The 17,898-nt window shown below is 42.9% G+C and overlaps 7 protein-coding genes and 1 non-coding gene across 8 annotated transcripts in view; 5 read left to right on the plus strand and 3 right to left on the minus strand.

Moving 5' to 3' along the window:
• Window positions 1-3,501, minus strand: part of CYBJADRAFT_22986 (uncharacterized protein) — a 4,313-nt gene extending 812 nt beyond the window's left edge. The window contains exon 1 of the mRNA XM_020217589.1: window positions 5-3,501. Coding sequence (XP_020069178.1) covers window positions 5-3,406 — 3,402 coding nt within the window. The 5' untranslated portion in view covers window positions 3,407-3,501. The remainder of the gene's footprint in view (window positions 1-4) is intronic.
• An 83-nt stretch (window positions 3,502-3,584) lies between these two features.
• TRS130 (transport protein particle complex II subunit TRS130) lies at window positions 3,585-7,644 on the plus strand. Its single transcript, XM_020215519.1, has one exon. The coding sequence runs from the start codon at window positions 3,733-3,735 to the stop codon at window positions 7,192-7,194; it is 3,462 nt and encodes a 1,153-aa protein (XP_020069179.1). The 5' UTR covers window positions 3,585-3,732; the 3' UTR covers window positions 7,195-7,644.
• Window positions 7,155-8,016, minus strand: HEM4 (uroporphyrinogen-III synthase HEM4). Its single transcript, XM_020215520.1, has one exon. The coding sequence runs from the start codon at window positions 7,993-7,995 to the stop codon at window positions 7,210-7,212; it is 786 nt and encodes a 261-aa protein (XP_020069180.1). The 5' UTR covers window positions 7,996-8,016; the 3' UTR covers window positions 7,155-7,209.
• A 172-nt stretch (window positions 8,017-8,188) lies between these two features.
• CYBJADRAFT_t128 lies at window positions 8,189-8,262 on the plus strand. Its single transcript has one exon. It is a non-coding gene; the product is annotated as a tRNA-Val (tRNA).
• Window positions 8,263-8,662: 400 nt separating this feature from the next.
• Window positions 8,663-9,856, plus strand: CYBJADRAFT_163722 (uncharacterized protein; the record flags this gene model as incomplete). The annotated part of the gene is made up of 1 exon (XM_020213792.1): window positions 8,663-9,856. One exon carries the CDS (start codon window positions 8,663-8,665, stop codon window positions 9,854-9,856), a length of 1,194 nt encoding a protein of 397 aa, XP_020069181.1.
• Window positions 9,857-10,626: 770 nt separating this feature from the next.
• On the plus strand, window positions 10,627-11,148 carry CYBJADRAFT_163723 (uncharacterized protein; the record flags this gene model as incomplete). Its single annotated transcript, XM_020213793.1, has 1 exon — window positions 10,627-11,148. The coding sequence occupies one exon, from the start codon at window positions 10,627-10,629 to the stop codon at window positions 11,146-11,148; it is 522 nt and encodes a 173-aa protein (XP_020069182.1).
• Window positions 11,149-11,362: 214 nt separating this feature from the next.
• CYBJADRAFT_23165 (uncharacterized protein) lies at window positions 11,363-13,189 on the minus strand. The gene is made up of 3 exons (XM_020217590.1): window positions 12,963-13,189; window positions 12,848-12,896; window positions 11,363-12,315 (listed from the first exon to the last, which is right to left on the minus strand). The coding sequence occupies exons 1-3, from the start codon at window positions 12,991-12,993 to the stop codon at window positions 11,484-11,486; spliced, it is 912 nt and encodes a 303-aa protein (XP_020069183.1). The 5' UTR covers window positions 12,994-13,189; the 3' UTR covers window positions 11,363-11,483.
• A 686-nt stretch (window positions 13,190-13,875) lies between these two features.
• On the plus strand, window positions 13,876-17,767 carry CYBJADRAFT_186015 (uncharacterized protein). The gene has a single exon (XM_020217197.1). The coding sequence runs from the start codon at window positions 14,239-14,241 to the stop codon at window positions 17,530-17,532; it is 3,294 nt and encodes a 1,097-aa protein (XP_020069184.1). The 5' UTR covers window positions 13,876-14,238; the 3' UTR covers window positions 17,533-17,767.
• Window positions 17,768-17,898: the final 131 nt, after the last annotated feature.

Genomic DNA, 17,898 nt, shown 5'->3' on the forward strand with positions numbered 1-17,898 from the left:
CAACCTCCTTTGGTGGCTCATCAGTCATGGTATTCGTGAACTGTTCAGCAGCGTTCTCGATATCTTTGGCCAATGGAACAACACTGTTTTCGATAAATGCGTCGGTTTTCTTAGCAATATCTGAAGATTCAATGGTCTCAACAACCTCCTTTGGTGGCTCATCAGTCATAGTTTCGGTAAACTGTTCAATGGCATTTACGAAATTCTCAACAACCGGTTTGACTTTGTTTTCAATAAATTTTTCTGCTTTCCTGGTAATTTCAGAAGAACCAAACTTTCCAGCAACTTCATTTGATAGTTCACTTGACGATTCGTTCAAAAGGGTGTCGGTAAACTGCTCAGCGGCATCAGCTATATTGTGAACAGCAGGTTCAAGTTTGTCCTCAATAAAGTCTTCGGCCTGTCTCGTTAAGTTGGATCCCATGTTGCTAATAGCCGTCTCAAAGCCTTCCGCAGTCTCATCAATTGAATCAACGATATCATGTTCCATCTGTTCTGCTGTCTCTATAGCGTGTTTACTTGGTTCTCCTGTAACGGCATCAGTAAACTCCACAACGGCGTCAGCAACGGGTTCAACCTTCTGTTCAACAAACTCCTTGACATTTTCCATAAGCTTATCGCCAGATTCACCAAGTGCTGTATCAAACATTTCTTCAGCTACTTCGTGGACTTTTTCACTGGCGTCATGTTCCATGGTCTCGATCGTATCGATTGTTTTGGCCGGTGGATCCTCAAGCAAAGCCTCTGAAAACTGCTCTGCTGCTTGAACAATTGGCTCTGTAGTTTTATGCATAGATTCTTCAAACTGGTTAATAGGTTTCTCGCCAGTTTCACCCATAGCAGTATCATGACCTCTCTCGTTCAGGAGATCATGGCGTGCGCTTTTTTGAAGTTCCTCGTCAATTTGAACGGGTTCAGCCGTAGTTTCCCCGAGCAACCCATTGGTAAACTGCTCAGCCGCGACTATCGTGTCTGCAACCGACTTTAGTGAGACGGAAGCGACCTCCTCCAACTGGCTCTCAACCATTTGACCGTCTTCTTCGGCCTGTACAGAAGGTTCTCCAACTGATGCCTCTGTGAATTCTTCAACCGCATTTAAGAATCTAGACGTTACACCCACCCCCTTCTCGGTGCCAATTTCGATTTCACTACTATTCGGAACAACACATGGTGTCTGCGTGTCCTCCATACTGGAATTGAAGTCACTATCCACTGCATCTTGGGCATTGAACATCTGGTCCGTGAATTTTCTCAATGCTGATATTAGTCCAGTCTTACTCTCCTCTTGATTCTCCAGCTCAGATGGTGACAGCATTGGAGTATCCTCCATAGGATCATCATCCTTCAGTTCGCTTGTGGAGAAGTCCTGTTCTCCATCAACAGAGTCGAGAGTCTGTGAATCATTCGGTGTTTCACCGTTATCCTTGTCATCGTTGTCTGTTGATTGGACACTCGCCTCAATTACATGTTTCAACTTGGGCGGTATCACTTGAGGCTCTGGCGTCACTGATTTGAGGAATAGGTCAGAGGCATCAGCTAAAGAGAATGAATTATGGTTTTGAGAGTCTGAAGGATTAACGGAGAATGATACGAATGATTCGGAGTACGATTCGTCCTCCTCTCTTTGGTCACTTTGTTTGTCTTGTTCGTCATCCTCGTCGTCGCCGTTTTCGTTGTCATTCTCGTTGCCGTTTTTGTTATCATTCTCGTCGCCGTTTTCATCGCTTCCAGTGTCAAATCTTCTTGGGGAGTTAACGGTTTCTTCTGTTGAGATATACTGCCTTGTGCCCTCAGGCAGGATTTCGGTTGAAGCGTCGCTTCTGGAGTCCAATTTTGAATCGCTTTCCCCATCGATATCCAGCTCTGCTTGGGTTATCCGACCGAAAATACTTGTAGCTGGATCAACAAATGGTTCATCATCAGAATCATAGTACTGTTCTTCCTCGTAATTCTCCTTCACATTTTGATTTTCAATGTAATCTTCGTTCTTTCCCAATGCTTCTTGGTGATCCTCGTCGTGATCAGAAGTTTCATGGCTATTGGGTTCTCCAATAGCAAAGTTATCAACTTGTTGAAGATCCTGATCAAGCTCTTGAATATCATCATGGATTTTTTGATTATCGGTGACGTGTTCGTGGATATCACTAGAGTCATTGTCCTCACCTTCAACCATTTCAATGTCAACATCATCAAGTCCATCATCATTATTTGATGTCACTATCTGTTGGTCATCTGACTGCTTGAAGACTTGGCCCAAAGCAGCTGAAGCAATCACATCAAGTCCAGATAGCTCTCCATTTCGCACAGTGTCTAGCTCATCAGCGGAACTCATGAATTCATTAGCTAATTCCTCGGCTTCCTTGGCTTCAACGACAATTTCATCCAAGTCAATGTCTTCTTTATCTTCATAATCCCCAGATTCATACTCCAAATGTTCATCCTCCAAATGTTCATCCTCCAAATGTTCATCCTCCAAATCAAATTTCTCCGAGTAGAATTCCTCCTGAGAATTAACATACATTTCCCCATCTTCTGGATCTGACTGGTTTTGGGAGTATGCTGATTTGTACTGAGGTGTAATATGGTATTCTTTGGAATCATCAACAAAACTAGCCGGATCGTAGAGGGCCTCCTGTTCTAATTCGTCTTTCTCGCCAGATTCATCCGTGGAGACATCAAGAAACTGTGCATCCTGAGGTAAAATCATATTGCCGTCTGAATCGTACTCGATATCTGAATCTTTAATGTGTTCAACGTATTGAGACAAGTCCTGGTCAAAGCTGTGGGAATTTAGTCTGCTATAGTCTGGCATTTCTTCTTCTGAATCATCTGGAAGTTGATCTGATTCATGTGATTCGATTATTTCATCTTCAACCTCATACTCCACGTCACTTTCTCCATCATCATCAATTTCATGAACCTCCTCGCCGTAATTCTTATCCTCAGCCTTCTCCTCATCCTCCTCTTCTTCCTCTTCCTCTTTCTCCTTCTCCTTCTGGTCCAAAAACTCCTTCAGCCTATCAAAAGCCTCTGTGTGAACTTCATCATGCAATTCAAACTTCTGCTTATCCATTTGCAATTGCTTGTAGAACTGCTTCTCCTCCTCTTGCTCTGTTTGCAAAGCGGTCTTCACCTTGCTCGTCATCGAATGAATCCACCCCACGATATCATCTGATGCTTTTGCGCCAGCCACATGGCTCTTCTCCAAAGACACAGAGCTCGATGACGACCGTCTAACTTTACTATGCGAGGGAGATATCAACCGGCGGAAGGGTGACGCTGCTGACTGGTTCGCAAGATCCCATGTCCTTGTTCTCGAGAGCGGCGACTCAAACCGACGACGTCCACCGAGCGACCTCTGACCGTCCTTGTTAGGAGTCGAGTCTTCACCGTTCTGATAGCCCATCCTCCTCTATGTTGGTGTTCTTCGATTCGCTGGCGGCTGATTTCAACCGTTTATTTTGATCTGCTTTGTGTTTTCGATTTGTTTTGATGTGTTTTCGATTTGTTTTGATTTGCTTTTGTGTGTTGATTTGTTTACAAAAACCTGTGATGGAAAAACAGCATGGAAAGCGAAAGCTCAAAGGGAAACACAACAAAACAGAAAGCCACCACGGCGGCAACCAGTAACGCAAGCACAGAGAGCGTTAGCATCGACCCTTAGATAAAGGTAAAGGTGAAGACGAAGCTGAAGCTGAAGAAGAGGAACGGCAAACCGCCAGTGATATTTCGATGACAGGAGCAGCAGTGCGAGTAGGGTTCTACGACCCATTTACTGTTTACACTGGTGCTTTCAAAGAACAGTTGGAGTCAACCCATCTTACAAATCTGCATTGGAGAGCGGCTTCGAATGACCTGTTGAAATCCATTGCAGAGCTACCTGTTTCATTTGTCGAGGAGACGCCTAAGAGCTTTGACAACAGCATTAGTGGGCCTCTGGTGCTGGACACAGATGAGTCGATTGAACTACAGGTATTGAATCTCACGTCCATTCCATACGTGAGGCTTATCTTTGTTACCGCGGAGGATACTGAATCGTACAGGTCGAAAGTTCGTCCGTTGATCCAAGAATGGAAGAAGTCGTGCGTTGAAAAGGCACACGGACCGGTGGATTGGTATGTGGTGTACGTTGGTGATGAGTCGAAGGCAGCCTCAAAGCTGTACGATAAGCTGAAGACCGATTTTGAAACTGAAACGGATAAGAGATGCTACCGCCTAAAGGTCAACTCGAATGAGCTCGAGCTTCAAACGATGATTTCTCACAAGCTGAAAGAGAGCATATTGGCCATCTTCACTACTAGATTACAACTGTTGAATGCGGCACTGCAGAAGATCAAATCGAGTGATCTGAAGAATGAGTTCAAGTCGTTCGTCGTTGTGAAAGAGGCAATTGCATCTCAATTCTTGGCTATGAACTTGTATGAAGAAGCGCTCGAACAGTATGACCTTCTAATGTCCTCTCTGGACGAGTATCAAGAAGAAGTGTATGGTCCACAAACTTGGGAATTCAAATACTTGAATACCGTTGAAAACTGTATGAAGAAGGATGTTTTGTTCGAACCTAACGGTGCTGATGTATCTTTGTTTGAATTGAAATCGTTCATATTTACTAGAATATTCAAGGCATTTGAAGCGCTGGCTGACACATCACCGTCGCTTTCGTTGGCATCGATCCATATAGCTGAACTATTGAGGAGATTACAAACGTTTTTGGCAGACTGTGCCAAAGACTTCGAAAATGGCGAAAACTTATTCCAGGTGCAAGAATGGGAGTACAAAATAATCGAAGAAGTTATGAGCTTGGACATGTGCTCAAAACTTTTGCTAAATGATGATCCCGACACGGATACTTCCCCGTTTACAGAAAGATCGGGTGAAACTTTGCTCTTGCAAAGATCACTTTTGCTGAAACTCGGACAAGCTTATGATTATTATATCAATGGAGTACTTACAGACATAACGCTTTCAGGACCGCATGATTCGACAACGCTCAGCTATCTTCCTCTGAAACCTATTTTTGAATCAAAGAAGGAATTTCAAGAACAGTTTGTTAAATTCACAGAGGCAGCAATCAAGTATTTTAACATGTGTGATCGTCCACGGTCAGTTGATACACTATCCATTGACATTGCCCTGTTGGATTATCAGAATGAAGAGTACGAGAAGGCTGCCGTGGTTTTGTCAACATGTCCAGAATTCTATGGCGGTCAAGGGTGGAAGCTCATTAGTATAACGCTTCTGGAAGCATACATTGGATGCCTTGAGAAAATCGATGAATCGTGTGAATTGTTTTCCGTTGAAGGGCAACCTTCAAGGGAAGACCAACTTCTACAGAGTTTTATCAACGTCTTAAAACTAGCAAAGGAAAACAAGTTTGCATTTGCAAAGGGATTGATTTCCAAAGCAGTGAACTACATCGTTTCATCTACTAAACATCGGCCGTTGGACTTGAATGACTTCTTTCCCTTAGAAGCATCATCATATGTTAGACCTTCGAAAAGTGATACATATGAATTATCGGTGACAATCACGAATCCCTACCCTGTGGCCATTCCTCTAACCTCACTGCAACTTGATGTAGAAAACATGGAAGGTGATTTTGTTAGGTTCAACCGTGACAGGATTGTATTGGAAACAGGTGTAAACAATTTGAAGTTGTCTTCATCTGTGATCCAAAGTGGTACATTTACATTATCTTTGTTCAGAGCGAATATGGGCTTCTGTGAACTCTCGCATATCTTTCAAAAAATTGAGAAAGCTGAAGTTTATATCATCGAAACAACAGATATGTTTTCATTGGCTATTGAAAACTCTTCTGAGGTTGACCTGGGGTCGAGACCAGTGTCTGTCATTCTCAAGACAAATGAAACAATCGATAATATTCGTCTTCGTGTATACAGATCATCAGAAGCTTTTGAGATTCATGAAAATTGCAAAATCAAACGATCATCTGGTTCCTACATTGACGAGTTCGAAATGGAAGAAAACTGCCTTGTTATCCCCAGATTAGAGGGACCTGAAGAGTATGAAATTATTATTCCTTACTCTACAATCATAAGTCCAAAGGACACTGTTATTGAACTATATGCATCTGCTTCATATGAAGCTCAAGGAGAAAAGCGTGGTTTCAAAACTAAAGACTTCATCGAAACTGCCTTGAGCATTGGAGTATCTGTCCAGGATATATTCAAAATCAATTGTCTCTATTGTAAGTTTTCGATTGGTACTTCTATTCCAGAACATCCACTTCGAATCATATCTGCAAATTTGGAGCCCAATGAACGATACAGTGTCAGTTCACCTTTGAGTCCTGGTCCTTTAGTTGCATTTGGTGAGCAACCTGTCAATTACTTTTGTCAGATCCGTGAAAATGAGGACAATACTACTGAATCCAGTAGATATTTAAAGTTGAAAGTGCATTACAGAGAACTAAAGAGTGAGGCCAAACAGTTCTGGAAATACCATCTATTCAAAGAATTGAGGAAATGCTCCTTGGACCAATATCTTCCACTGTTACTCAAGTGTTCTGAAACTCTGGACGTTGATTATAATGAATTTATTTACAACAAGGTTCTATGTACCAATACTCCAAACGACTACCATCAAAGATATTTCAAAGCTATTCCTCCAGAGGATCGTCTCAAAGTGTTTGAAATCTTTTCAACAAACTTGAATTCAAAGATTAAAGTTGAAAATGATTTCCACTACAAGGAGAACCAGCTTGTCATCAACGTTTTGATTCCAGTATCTGAAGTTGTGCACAATGTGGAAATAAAACTTCACGATGATACCAACTGCGTTGTCATTGGACAGACTTTATCCGCATCGTTGCGGGTCACGTCTGTTGTCAAGGCCAATGATAAGAAACTTGAATCTAATGGTAAAAAACGGGTCCAATTCCACGGTGAACAATTTGCACTCAACAAGTTCTCTGTTGAATTGGCGAATGCCCAAGACAACTGGCTGGTCAATGGTAAGACACGGTTTGTGATTGAACTGGACAAATCTTCAAAGGGTGTCTATGAATTCCCAGAGGTGAATATTACATTGATTCCTTTGAAAGTAGGCAGACTTCCACTACCTAGGGTTAAGGTTGAAGGTATCAACTCCAGTAACAAGAGCGAAGCCCTGATGGAGGTGGACTACAAGAATGAGAGTGAAACTATCTATGTTATCTCTGAAAATGATGTATAAGTTCTGAGAGTTCTTCTATTGTATAGACTCTACACTAAATGATTTTATGCCCATTAACAAAGAAGATGCTTCAGGCTTTTCCGAGACAAGGTTTGGTTTGATTCCATTGTCTAAGAGGTAGGTTTCTGTTGTTGGACCGATAGATGCAATTTTGAAAGCGTCTCGAAGAGGAGACACCTTCAGGAACTCAACGATATCCTGGGTACCTTGAGGACTGAAGAAGATTATCCATTTAGGATGGAGCTGGTTGAACGCCTGTGTAAACCTTTCCACGATTTGTGGTTTTTCAACTGTTCTGTAGATAACAACTTCTTTCAAGTTGTAACCCTTTGAAAGCAATTTACGTGGGATAATATCACGCCTCGTCTCACCTGTGAAGAACGTCACCTTTTGATGTGGTTCCAAGTCTTTGAGGATGATCTCTGATAGGATCGCACCGTTACCAGCGTTATCGCCTCCTCCCAGCTTTGTGAAGCCCAGAGCCTCGAGGACTTTCTGAGTCGCTGGACCAACAGTAAACGCCTTTTTCGAGAGGATTCTGGATCTCTGCTCCTGCGATATCTTCTCCATAGCATCTGACAATGCCTCAACGGCTCTCTGTGAGGTGATGATCAACGCATCTGTTTCCTTTATGAACTCGTCTGACGTCAGATAAGACGTTATGAAGGAACTCTCAGCGTGAATGTGTTCGAGCAGCGGGATAAACTGTGTCAGGAACCCGCACTCTGTGAAGACCTCTTCGTACAGATCTCTCGGAACTGTTTGATTCTTCAGAAACAATACGCTGCTTTCGTCTATCATCACTTCTATGGCCGGCTTCTAAAAAGAGAGCAAAACAGTATCTAAAAAACCCGTTGGCGATGACCTTCTCGAAAGATTTGATTCGTTCCTATTGTTGTGTGCGTGTACCGGTAGATGTGACCCGTAACAATACACCAGGAGCATCTCTGAACCCTCGTCCATTAACCTGAATATATTTTGTTTTTAACAAATTGGTTTCGTGGTCTAGTTGGTCATGGCATCTGCTTAACACGCAGAACGTCCCCAGTTCGATCCTGGGCGAAATCATTTGTTTTTTTTTATTTGAAAAAACAAGCTATGGCAACTCATCCAATGATTACAGTATCAATTACCGTGGAAATACACGCATACACCCAACCATGGCCCCCATGGTTCTACACAGAATGGGAGAGGAAGAACATAAAAGAGAAGCACATCCCATTCCACTTCTATTGTTGATAGTTAGCTGTTATCTGATACCTGCTGGGTCACGTGCCATGGTTGTCATGGAGATTGATCAAGAACGGTTTGTTTACATTTTGCGCGGTTTTCAAATTTTATGTGTTGTGCTTTATTTGTTGTTGCTCTTATTGTTGTTGTCAACCTGCTACAACATTGAGAGACTGAAAGCCCGTACAGGCTCGTGAGAATTGACCAATAGTCCACGTGCAAACCACACACTCTCGCTATGGACCTCACCAAGCTGCTGAACAGAGAAGAATCTCAACAGGTGAAGAGACGGCCGCTTGGATCGTTGAGTACCAACGAATCGACAAGCAGAGGGCTCAAGAATGATTCACAACCGAGGATGCCCGTCAGATTGGTTAGGCTGGACAAGGAGAATGATGTTCCAGCGTCTCTCAAGAAGGCTATAACGCTCCCTCCAATATCACAGGTCACAAAGAATATCCGGATGCCGGGGCCTCAGTTCCCTGAGGTGCCGACTGGTCCAAGGCAAAGTTCAAGTGGCGGTCCACTACACTTCAACAAGAGCAGTTCTGTAACGAACCGTACTACGAGTGGATACCTCTACAGTGTTCAGAATTCCAAGAATAGCTCCGATGCGCAGTTCTTCAAGATCAACTCGTCCGGTGATTTCCAGAAGTTCAAGACAAAGCCTAGTGCCTCTACCCCGGTTAAACAGCAGGAGGGCACCGTTGTGCCGTTGTCTTCTTCCAAGAAAGCTCACAAGCTCGGTTCAAAGACTTCACCGGATAAACCTTCCAAACGTAACATCATTTGGTGCAATGAGGCTAGTCTGATTGCGGCACAAGAATTCAAAAAGATCTACCAGCGTAAGGGAAGTTCCTCATTTTTGAAAAAAGAGTATCAAATGGTTGCCCAAGTGTTGAATACCAAGCTGTCCACTGATAAGTACACTGAGACTGCAGTGAGGAATAGGAAAGGGCTGTTTCAATCGCTTTCCTCTATTTACGTCTATCTCAAGGAGACCCCTCAATTGAACAAATTTGACGACAAATACGTTCCACAGTTGACCCAGGAACAATGGCGCCACCTTAGTAATGAGTTTGAACCTTCATACGTACGGAAATACCGTGCCAAAAGCGATAATACTGATATCCATATCACGCATGACATGTTCAAGAAGAAATCCATAAGGGTGGAGAACATACGGCATTTAAACGTGGAACAATCGCTCAAAGGCGTTTGTCAAATACTGCTAATGAACAAGGAGATCACTCCTTTAAGGGCAATGGCCCTAGAGCTGTTTGATAGAGACCATCAGGAGTTGAACTTGGGCTCGACTTTACTATCAATGAAGCACGAAGAAGTGGTCAAGTTTGTTTATACCAAGGTGGATCTTTCTATCTACGAGGAGCATCTAAAAGCTCAACAACTACTGTGCAGTGTAAAGAGATAGGATATGGACAAAAGGAAAGGGCAACCAAGGGGGGGGGGAGCATGACAGATACGCTGACTTATCATAATGAATTGAAACGAATACATACTTACATATAAAACAGGCTTTCGTAGTGGATGTCATGACGTATTCGCAATCGCAAATCCTCAAGAGCGAGATGCCTTCCAGTCATTCACAACGTTGACAATAAGCAACGACACCGTATCTTTCCATCTTACAGAAGCAGTGAAAGAGCCGAGACTCGCCTTTTCTCTCCTGTAAGATTGTATAGATCTGCGTGCATGACTGCCAATGTCTACTACGCACTGGACAGTGTACAAGGCCTAAGCAGTTCGGCGTAACGTAGTGAGTGAAGCCCACTTTCAGCCCTGGGATTAACGTGGTAAGAGGCCAACACGAAAAGCTTTATCAGCAAATGTTGTGAGTTCCCCCATGTCATCATCAGCGAGTATCAAAACTCATTCAGAACTTTGGTCTCCAACACTGGTTCTAAATTTGGGCAACGCCGTATAATAAGCGCATGTTATCTCTAAACTTCCACCAAAACGCAGATCAACACTTCTACATGCGTCAAGGCCGGTGAGTAATATTTATTAGCAGCAGAGGAGTTGTGATCTCCGGGAAGTGGGAACAGGGGGGACTGCCGTATAGGGAGGGTCATGTTGGGTATAAAAGGGGCAAGATATCTATACATTGGTCATATTGGGGTTGTTTCCTCTCTGTTTCAGTATCAATCAATGTTTAAGTGATTATCGACTGAAATTGGATTTATGATTCGATATCGAAAGACACGTTTACAAACTACTGATCCCCCCAGCTCAAACTCATTCGATGTCCGACATGCCTTGCACCTATTAAGCAAACGAGACGACTCGGACTCTTCTACTACCACTACTACTACTACTGCTACTACTGCTACTGCTACCCCCTCTTCTACGAAATACTTAGGTATTGGCGTGGCTATTGGTGCACTCTTACTATGCTTTGCTCTAGGCTTCCTATTCTACAGGTACAGGCGAAAAAAGGCTGTTGAAGCTAAAGTATACGCCGAGCGTAATCAACAACGTCGAGAACAAGAACGGTATTATCGTACAGTGGACACAGATCTGCCCTTATACACTGAGGAGAACTACGCAGATCCTTCTCTACCAAAGTACGATAATGTCGTTGTCACTGTCAATGACATTGCCACTCCAACCAGTATCCAACGCCCAGAGACAGCTCACATGCATCATGGAAGAAATGGTGACAGTTCTACAATGACACACATTGACCTGAGCAGAATTGTGTGAATTGTCATTATACCTCCCCGGTGAATTTGTCTGTTTTGTCTTGTTTCATCTCATCGCACATGATGGTATCAACTGTAAAGGGCCTCTTCTATAATTGGAGAGGCCATGGTCTAAGACTAAACACTCGAGGTGTCAATCTGTACATCCTCTTGGTTTACGAGACGATTTATACAACGCCCAATGTTGCTTTTTATGATTCATTGAACCTACAACACTGGTGCCAACCAATACGTTTATACTATATGCAAATGAAATATGACAGACATACATTTTAAGATTGATTATGTAGTAGTTTATATGGAGTGTGATAAACTAGGTTACAAAAAGGAGTAGTTTCATTCTCTTATTGGGGATCTGGATCTGTCACGGTTGCGATCATCTTCATGGACATCGCCTGTAGAATTTCTTCTGGAGCCAGGGTCTTGATCTTCGGTTCTTTCGTCACCTCTGTCGTCACCTCTGTCGTCTCTTCTGGTGTATGAATCACTTCTGTTATCCTTTCTGGACTCGTCCCTTCTGTAATAGTCTCTTCTGTCGTCTCTTCTGTAGTCATCCCTTCTGTAAGCATCCCTTCTGTAAGCATCCCTTCTCTCATCTCTTCTGTAGTCATCTCTTGATCTGTAGTCATCTCTTGATCTGTAATCATCTCTTGATCTGTAATCATCTCTAGATCTGTAGTCATCTCTTGATCTGTAATCATCTCTGTAATCCCTTGAGCTTTCTCTTCTGTCATCAAAGCCTCTGTAATCTCTTGGCTCCCCTCTTCTATCGTCCCTGAAATCTCCTGGGCCTCCTCTTCTGTCGTCATAACGGTCATAGTCCCTTCTATCGTCATAACGTCCATAGTCCCTTCTTGGTGGATAATCTCTGTAACCACCTCTTCTATAATCGTCATCATAACGACGACGTGGACCTCCATAGCGTCTTGGTGGGTGTGGTTCAGATTTGGCCCATTCAATCTTTAAGGTGTCTGCTGCACTATCGGATCCTTGGTCCATTTCATCACCATCGGCATCGGTGGTTTCAGTAACAGCGCTCATAGGCTTCCCGTTCAGCTCTGCAAGTGCAGCCTCACCATCTTTGTACTCTTTGTACTCCACAAAGGCGTAAGGAGGGAATCTTATAGATTTTGTTGGAGGAAGATCAATTCTTTCCACTGGTCCAAATCTGAAAAGGTAAAACGGTAGCAGTGTCAATATGTTGTTCTTTTGTTGAATATGTGTGTGATTTTGACGTAGCCTTTTTGATCTATCTTGAATCGACTCGGTCATTCAATCATTCTTCTGTCTTGTCTTGTCTTTTATCATCTGTTCATTGCCCTGTGATGTGCTTAGAGAAATGCATGTTGATGTTGAGATGCTTGAATGATATATACAATGATGGAATAGGAATTAAGCAAAGAAAAGGGGAAAGAGATAAGTGGTAAGAAATAGAAGTGTGCTCCCATTTGCTAAAGTGCATTGACCTCCTGTGAATCAATTGATTTGTTCTGAAAGTGTGAACTAGTCGTATGTTAATCACAGATAAGGAAGAAAGAAAGAGAGAAAACATCAACAGTAAAGAGAAAGAGAAAAATCAACAGTAGAGAAAGAAAGAGAATACCATCACAGCAAAGACAAGAGATAAAGCAAAAGTAGACAAGAAGGTGGAATCAACGTTCATCGTCTTCACAACAAGATCAGTTCTAATTAATACTCACTTTTCAAAGATTGGAGCCAAATCCTTCGCCTTGGTATCTCTGCTGAAGCCTTTTTAAAGAATCAAACGTGTTAGTAACCATTGACCAAATGCACTGAATCGGAAGCTGAACTCACCAGAGACGTAAAGAGTGTTTTGATAACCCATTTGGATCAGCTTCGTTAGGAAATTGCTGCTGAAGTCGAAGTTGTTGGAAACAACAACAACAACAAAGAAACAAAAAAAAAGTGAAGTTCAACGAAGTGGGAGGAACACAGAAATGTCCGGGTGTGCGATTTTAGTGGTTGAAAAACTCATGTCTGAGTAGGGTAACTGAAGTGTGTTACCCTACGTTAAGCATCTTCCCTCACCCCGCACCACATGACGTAATTGATTATGTAATCGTAACATTGCAGCGCTTTTCTATCAAGGATGAAGTAACAAGCATTTCCCTACGGCGTCTCAAGTTTATAGCAAAGACCATTCTCACCACCAATTGAGGGCCCTAGATCATTTCCGAGTCACGAGCTAGAACCACCACCCCCTAGCCTGTGTGTGTGTTATTTTTCGCTCTCGCCAACCCATCCGCGTCCCGTAACCGGTTCTTTCCGTTCAGAATTGTCCACCAGGAGGTGGCTTTCTTGTCTAAAGAATACGGATTGTTTACAGTGTTGGTGCCAAACTTCTACGGCCAATCGGGCTATATACGCTAACAATGTAGAAACAATGTAGAAACAATAGGGATGGCATTTCAAAGTGTTTAGCTGAATACACTGCCCCTCCTCCTTGTTCGCCTTTGCTTCCATCTCTTTGTTCCTGTGCTTCTGCCTACAACATTTCCCACACACTTCCCTTCAGAGTTCCTTGGTGCAGTTCTTCGCGTAAACTCGAAAGCTAAAAGGAAACCCAAAAGGAAACCCAAAAGGAAAACACACAGCAGGTTTCAGAATAGGCTTCAAGCGCTGAGCGTGCCCAATATTATTTGGTTGGAGCAGCACACCTTGTCTGCCGTCTCCTCTTTTCTGTGGGTTTTTTGGCCGCTTCGCCACTAAAAAACTCGTGAGGCCAAGGCGGGCTCGCTAATTTTTTCTTCCTTGTGGCTCTGTGTAACAACTCAGCGGTACACAGAAAGCGCAAAAATTTTTTCTCCCTCTCTGTAGTTTTGGTGTGAGTTTCTAGGCCAAAGTTCTGGAAAAGGGGAAATAAAACAAGGGAACCAATCAACGAGGAAACTTAATAAGGGAAAAGGTCAAAAGAAGCCACAAAAACATCAAAACAAAACAAAAAGCGATAAAGTAAACAAAGAACACAGCGATAGCTTATTAGATTGGAACGTTCGTTAGCGGTGTATATATTCTTCTATTAGTGATTGTTACAACGCAGCTCGACTACACACCCAACAGGCGCTAAGCAATGTCAGTTCAATTTGACGAGTTCCCACCGCACTTGGAGCAGAATCAGGAGTCGAGCTCCTCGACAAGTGATAACGTTGATGTATTGGATGAGTTCCTCGACAGACGGTTGTACGATGATGCATATGTGAAGAACCAACAACAGCAACAAGGGCAACAACAGCCTGGGCAGCAACAAGGACAGCAAGTGCATGAGGTTTACCAAAGAGAGGCGGCGGATCAGCACATGGTTCACAATGACGATCTGTTTCAGGAGTTCCTGGTGGACGACATGGCCAGCAGCGGTGGAGACTTCATCTTCTCAGCGGTGGATGCTCAGGGACACGACATGAACTCGTTTGATCTGGGCGATGCCGCCACGGCCACAACGCTGCTACCGTTTGTTGAACCGTCATCGGCGGTTAGCAATGGCAATGGCAATGGCAATGGCAACAAGGAGCAGGCTCATATGTTTTCAAAGGACATTACCGCCGCAAGCCCTACGAATCTAACAGCCACAACGCCAGTCTCCATCGATATGTCACCACCGGGTTCAACCACTTCGAACAACGAGGTTTTTACAACACCAACGTCACTTCCAAATGAAACAGGCGGATCTATGGCGGAGCACTCTGTGAGTACACAGAATGAATCACACAGACAACAACAACAACAGACTGTTTCCTCCTCTATATCATCTCCATATGAAGCTGCGAGAAACATTCTATCTGGCTTGAAATTTGGTAGGGAAGTTCCACCTCAGTTCGACAACGAATTCCCAAAGCACTACCTTGGTGTGAACGAGGAAACGTTGCCTTACAGATTAACACTGGAGAATCTCCCCTCTTGTTCTAGAGTAGAAACCCAAATCAAGCTGGAGCTGAAAATCTCACCGCCTCCACAACAATTTTTGGTTCATTTGCCGTCAGATACAATTGCCAAACAGAAACTATGTCTATCTTCGGAGTTGGATCAAGATGCAAAAGATCAGATGCTGTTCCTCGATACTTATGTGTTGACATCCGATGATAAGCCTTGTAACATTTGCACCAAGTGTATTAGAAGAGAACAGAAGAGAGCATCAAGAAGAAAATCTGGTGTTAGCGATAACATGAGTTGGATGACCAATACTCATAAGAGGGCGATTATATTCAATTGTAAAGAGGTGATATCATTCCCTGCAACCCCAATAAATGGGTCAAGTTCGGTGGGGTTGTCGTCAAGAATTGTTTGCTATTGCAGACATCATAACGAGCCGACAGGGTTCAAACTCTTGTTGCTATTGAGGGATTCAAAGGGGAACTTGGTTGCAAAGCATTTGAGTAGTCCAATAATGATTATGGATAGAAAGAAATCCGGGGACGATGGGTCCTCAAATGCTCAGTTGTCAAATACTGCATCAAATTCTGCAAATGAGGGCAGTTCTATCTTGTTACCACGTTCTGGAACTCAACATCCAATCTCACCAACATCAATTGAGGATGATAGCTCCGAAGCAATTGCATCGTCGGACTACAACAGGGCGACTAAAAGAAAGAAAACGTGGTCACCAGAGTTATCTGATGGCTTCAGCATTGCCCCTTCAAGAACTCATTCAACCGCTATCAAGAGAGAAAGTATTACGCATACGTCACGCTCTTCGTTGGATATGTCTGCACAGCATCAGCCTGTTCAACCGCTTCAACCTGTACTGCCGTATACCTTGTCTACGCAATCTTTGCAACAACAACTACAACAACAGCAGCAACAACAACAACAACAAAACGTACCAATCATCCAAAAGGTTATTCCAGCTCAAGGGCCATTGCGTGGTGGTATCGAAGTAACTTTGCTAGGTCAGAACTTCAAGGATGGTTTGGTTGTCAAATTTGGTCCAAACAAGGCATTGGCAACACAGTGGTGGAGCGCAACAACTATGGTTACCTATTTACCACCAGCTCCACAGGCTGGACAAGTCATTGTTACGGTTGAGGATTTACAAACAAACCAAAAGACAGGCTCTACTGTGTTTACATACGTTGATGATACAGATCGTCAAATGATTGAGTTGGCTCTTCAAATTGTTGGTTTGAAGATGAACGGTAAGCTTGAAGATGCCCGTAACATTGCACGTAAGATTATTGGTTCTGATGGTTCTGGTAATAACAATGGTGATGAGAGTGGCACGTCTAGTCAACAAGATACCCCAATGACTGGATACTCGTTACAATATGATAGTGATGAGGATTTGATTTTGAAAGTTATCAATATGCTTCCAAACAGACCAAATTGGTCCCTGTGTACCGCTGAGGGACAAACCTTGTTACACTTGTCCTCTTTGAAGAGTTATAACAGATTAGTTTCTTGTCTTTTACAAAAAGGCGCAAGAGTTGATTCAAAGGACGTTATGGGTTATACTCCACTACATTATGCAGCATTGGCTGGTAACCGTGTTTCGATTGAGATGTTGTTGAACTGCAAAGCAAAGATTGATGCTAAGACGGATAACGGTCTTACTCCTGAGGACGTTGCCGATGCAAACGTCTTGGATCTGTTCAAATATCATAACTCTTTGATTTCGAGAAAGTTTTCGAGTACTTCAATATCGTCATCAATTTTCTCCATCGACGACGATCAAATCGATATTCAAGGAGGCTCTCATGTCTCAAGAATGACAACTGATGGGTTGACTGATGATGACTACGAGTCCGACTACGACGAGGATTCTGATGAATCCTCTGCTGATGCTTCAAACGAAGAGAGTGAAAACGACTTTGCCGATAATGAAGGTGATTCTGTTGAAAACCTTCCTGCTGGTTCTTCTAATGAAGTTACAGGAACTGGCTCCAGTCAAAATGGATCCCTGTGGAACAAAGTGCGTAACGTTTTCCAAAATGCTGGTGACGCAGATGATCTTCCACGCTATGATGATCTTTTCCCAATCGGTGGTCAATTCAGTTTGACAAAACTACGGTTCTCTTCAACAACAACTGCACCTGCAACGATATCCAATGAGGCCACTGAGGATAACGGTTCATCAGCACAAGAAACCTCAAGTGACGAAAGCGAAGACGTTTTCATGAAGTTCTTCAACCAACGTAAGAACGTGCAAAACGATAAGATGTTACTATTCTTCTGGTTGCCGTTGTTGTTTGTCATCATGTCTACATTTATTCTCCACAGTACTGGTTACACCACTGGGTTAACAACACAGTTCCAGGACTTTATGAGGGACAGCGTAAGTAAGATCATGTTGGGCAATGAACGTGTGAAGGTTGCATTAAACAAGCACTTTTCACAGGGATACCATGCAGTGACAAGTGCGATAAACGCATGAATCATTCTGTGTTTCTATGCTTCATGGTTATTTCTATGTTTTCCTGGATACCTTTCCTTATATCATTGTGTGTATGTGTGTGTTTTTCTTTGCCTGCTCAAATGTGGCACACTTTGCTTTCTCTATTTATGACGTCCTAATGGGATACCAACGGCTATCGTTTTTCTAATCTTCGTTCAATTTTGGGTAGTTTTGATTTAATTTTCTTTTTTGCTAATGAATTTTATTCTCTTTGCTTATATGTTTTGCTTCGTTTTTGCTCATTGCACTTTAAACCCAGTTTCTGTAGCTAACAAAAACAGAAATTTGATAATTGGCATAGTTGAAAATTTTCGATAGCTCATCTCATCGCACAGACCAATTGTT

The sequence above is a fragment of the Cyberlindnera jadinii genome (genome assembly GCF_001661405.1).
Source record: "Cyberlindnera jadinii NRRL Y-1542 unplaced genomic scaffold CYBJAscaffold_12, whole genome shotgun sequence".
Lineage (NCBI taxonomy): Eukaryota > Fungi > Ascomycota > Saccharomycetes > Phaffomycetales > Wickerhamomycetaceae > Williopsis > Williopsis jadinii.

What these genes read in the sequence shown, in the direction of transcription:
- TRS130 (XM_020215519.1), top strand. Translation starts at nt 3,733, where the DNA reads ATGACAGGAGCAGCAGTGCGAGTAGGGTTCTACGACCCATTTACTGTT.
- HEM4 (XM_020215520.1), bottom strand. Translation starts at nt 7,995, where the DNA reads ATGATAGACGAAAGCAGCGTATTGTTTCTGAAGAATCAAACAGTTCCG.
- CYBJADRAFT_23165 (XM_020217590.1), bottom strand. Translation starts at nt 12,993, where the DNA reads ATGGGTTATCAAAACACTCTTTACGTCTCTG. An exon ending in AAACACTCTTTACGTCTCTG is followed by an intron (nt 12,897 to 12,962) that starts GTGAGTTCAGCT and finishes TTCTTTAAAAAG; the next exon opens with GCTTCAGCAGAGATACCAAG. An exon ending in TTGGCTCCAATCTTTGAAAA is followed by an intron (nt 12,316 to 12,847) that starts GTGAGTATTAAT and finishes TTACCTTTTCAG; the next exon opens with ATTTGGACCAGTGGAAAGAA.
- CYBJADRAFT_186015 (XM_020217197.1), top strand. Translation starts at nt 14,239, where the DNA reads ATGTCAGTTCAATTTGACGAGTTCCCACCGCACTTGGAGCAGAATCAG.